The sequence below is a fragment of the Quercus suber genome, unplaced genomic scaffold (assembly GCF_002906115.3).
Source record: "Quercus suber isolate HL8 unplaced genomic scaffold, Cork oak 2.0 scaffold_540, whole genome shotgun sequence".
Lineage (NCBI taxonomy): Eukaryota > Viridiplantae > Streptophyta > Magnoliopsida > Fagales > Fagaceae > Quercus > Quercus suber.
Window position 1 is genome coordinate 63,807 of NW_027069988.1, and position 3,199 is coordinate 67,005.

At 35.4% G+C, this 3,199-nt stretch overlaps 1 protein-coding gene across 1 annotated transcript; it reads right to left on the reverse strand.

Annotated features, from left to right (window-relative positions):
• Positions 1-950: 950 nt before the first annotated feature.
• Positions 951-1,486, reverse strand: LOC136063544 (putative wall-associated receptor kinase-like 16). The gene has a single exon (XM_065764075.1). The coding sequence runs from the start codon at positions 1,458-1,460 to the stop codon at positions 951-953; it is 510 nt and encodes a 169-aa protein (XP_065620147.1). The 5' UTR covers positions 1,461-1,486.
• Positions 1,487-3,199: the final 1,713 nt, after the last annotated feature.

Sequence of the window (3,199 nt, forward strand, 5' to 3'; positions counted from 1 at the left end):
CTCTCTCTCTCTCTCTCTCTCTCTCTCTCTCTCTCTCTCTCTCTCTCTCTCTCTCTCTCTCTCTCGTATTGTTTTCAACTCTAGGAGTAAAGAGTGAGTGTTTTTGAGTTGTGAGTGCTTCTCTCTTTATTATAAATTTATATTATATGTGTGTGAGTGTATGTCTGATATTGATTGTGTGCATTATTATTATTATTATTATTATTATTATTATTATTATTATTATTATTATTATTTGTGTGAATTGTGATGTGTGTGAACATGTGCATGCATAATATAAATATAATATAACTTTATATAAATTTATAATTAGGAAATATAATTGGTTTGTTACATATGGGTGTATTCTTATCATATTATGATAACTTTTTGTTATAAAGTTAGTGATTCAAGTAAAAAAATAGTAAAGTTAGTGATTGTTTTGATTGGTTAAGTAAACACTTATTGTATTATTTATATATGGATAAGTGTGGTTAATAATTAATATAGTGCGTGTTGTAGGTTGAGTTTTGTCACTAAGTTTAAAATATTTTAGGCTCAATTATATATTTGGTCCCTAACCTTAACACCTAATTTCAATTTGGTCATTGACATTTTAAATGTGTCAACTTAGTTTTTAACTTTTTGGTGTTGTATCAAAATGGTCGTTGTTACGAATGATGAATGAAAAATGTTAACTTGGCTAACAGTCAAAATAATATATTATTTAACTTCCATGTGGACTGACACCAGTATTGCCACATCAGATTACATTAAATTTTATGCCAATTAACGAACAATTTGAAGACACGAGTTAGTATATACTTTGTACAAATTTCATTGATTAGAAATTTCATTGATTAAGAACAACACTTTGTACAAATACAGCTTGAAAAGAAAATAAAAGAAAATGATAATATGATAATAATGATAGACTTGAGCCTTGTATGATTCTTTAACAAACTAAATAATTATCTCCCATCATCAAGTACCGATATTTTAACCTGGCTATTTATGCTGTCGTAACATGCAGAATCACAATTAGCACCACTGAGACAATCATCATCTGGTTTACTGAGTAAGTACTCAGTCTCTTCTGAACCCAAATTGCCTTTAACACGTAGAGGTTTCTCCATTGCTTTCAAGCCCTCAAGTTCCAGCGCAACTTCTTTCATGGTAGGCCTCTCTTCTCCCTTCAAGCTTAAGCATCTCTTCACTAACACGGCAACCTCCATAACTTGCTCCGCATTTCCCTCATTCAACACTCTGCGGTCAAGAATTTCAAACAAGCGGTTCTCTTTCATTGCTAAGACAAAATGCATGGCTAAGTTTCTCTCTGCTTCTGGCCTATCAAAAGAAAGTGCTTTCTTTCCAGTTAGTAACTCTGCAAGGGTAACTCCAAAACTATAAACATCACTCTTTTCATTTAACTGGCTTGATTGAAAGTATTCAGGATCCAAGTATCCAAGTGTCCCTTGCATCAATGTGGTTAACTGAGTTTGATCCAGAGGAAACAGCCTCGAAGCTCCAAAATCGGATACCTTAGCTATGTAATTATCATCTAAGAGTACATTAGTGCTCTTGATATCTCTATAAATGATCGAAGTGGAAGCAGCAAAATGCAAATAAGAAAGTGCCCCTGCAGTCTCTGCAGCTATTTGCAATCGTAATTGCCATTGAAGCATGGAAGAATGGTCCGTGTGGTGCATATGGTTGAAAAGGGCACCATTGGTAACAAATTCATATACCAACATACGAACTTGAGTCCCACATCGCTTAAGTGAGCTTCTAGAGCCTAGTTCATAAGGGGTGCCCTCCCTTGATGTGTATGAGGTCTTTTCCCATGAGGCTTGGTGTCACGTGGGAAGAACAAAACCTTGAGGGACTAAGAAAGCCTTCGGGCTGCCCAAAGATAACAATATCATGCACATGGGGGTTGGGCGTGACATTTGTAGAGAAAGAAAAATGAAATAGACACAACCCTCTCATGATCGTGTGCATCATGAAAGGGACGATTCTAGTGACATGGATATGGTCCAGGGGTGTTCGTGGTGCAGTGCAGTTTAGCTAAAACCATAATTGCACTGCACTTTATTTTTGCGGTCACATGTGCCGATGTGGTATGGTTCAGTTTAGAGTTTAGCCAAAACCATAACCGCATCGCACCTCATTTTTGTGGTCACATATGCAACACTATGTATAAAATGCGGTTTGAAGTCGGTATATTTTTCAAATTTTGGGTTTTTCCTACTCAACCCAAAACTAATTTTTTTCTTTTTTTGGGCCATGTTTTAAATTATTGAGCTAGTTTTTCTTTATTTTGGGTTAGCTTTTCTAGTCAACACTTGTTAGGGTTATTAAACTTTTTTTTTTTTTTGGACAACTAGGGTTATTAAACTATTAATAATATATTTAATATTAAAAATAAATAAATATATTAATATATAAAGAGAGTGCGGTGCAGTTTGTGCGGTTTTCTTATAATAAAACCGCAAACCGCACTACACTATGCGATGCAGTGCACTATTACTTGCGGTGTGGTTATGCCATTTTACGGGCGGTTTTGGTGCGGTTTTTGCGGTTTGTGCGATTTTTGCAGTTTGGTGAACAATCATAGATATGGATGAGAAATCAAGGGGTGGTTCTTTTGAAGTGTACTCTGCATCAGGAACTTCTAATAGCAGTTAAGGAAATGGGCGTGAAGAGGATTTGAAAACTGTGAAATCACAGAAAGTTGAGAATTTAGTTTAAGTTTTCTCAGGTTCTTCAAGAGGTGACGTCATTGCCTTATCAAGTTCTGAAGAAGGGGATTCAGTAGAAAAGGATGTTCCCAATTCCCAATCTCTAAGTGGAGCAACTGAAGGGACTAGTGGGGAAAGTGATTATGAGGAGAAAATAATATCAAGTTCAGGGAGAAGGGAAATTCATAAAGTCAAGAAAAACAATGACGAGGAAAATGCCGTGATGATATAGAAAATGACAGTGAATTCTTAGATAATGATGAAAAGAAAAATGCTTTTGGCGTCAAATGTTAACAGGTATTGAACTTGTGCATTCACAATTTCTTGTTATCATGATGGTCTTATTTTCTTGCAGATAATATATCAACGATGTTTGTGTTAAATGACTAGTGTGCAGAATCAGAATAATGGGCACCGTGAAAGAGTAACTCTAGGGAAGCATGATACTTCAAAGTATCACAAAACGTTGCATCTCTGCT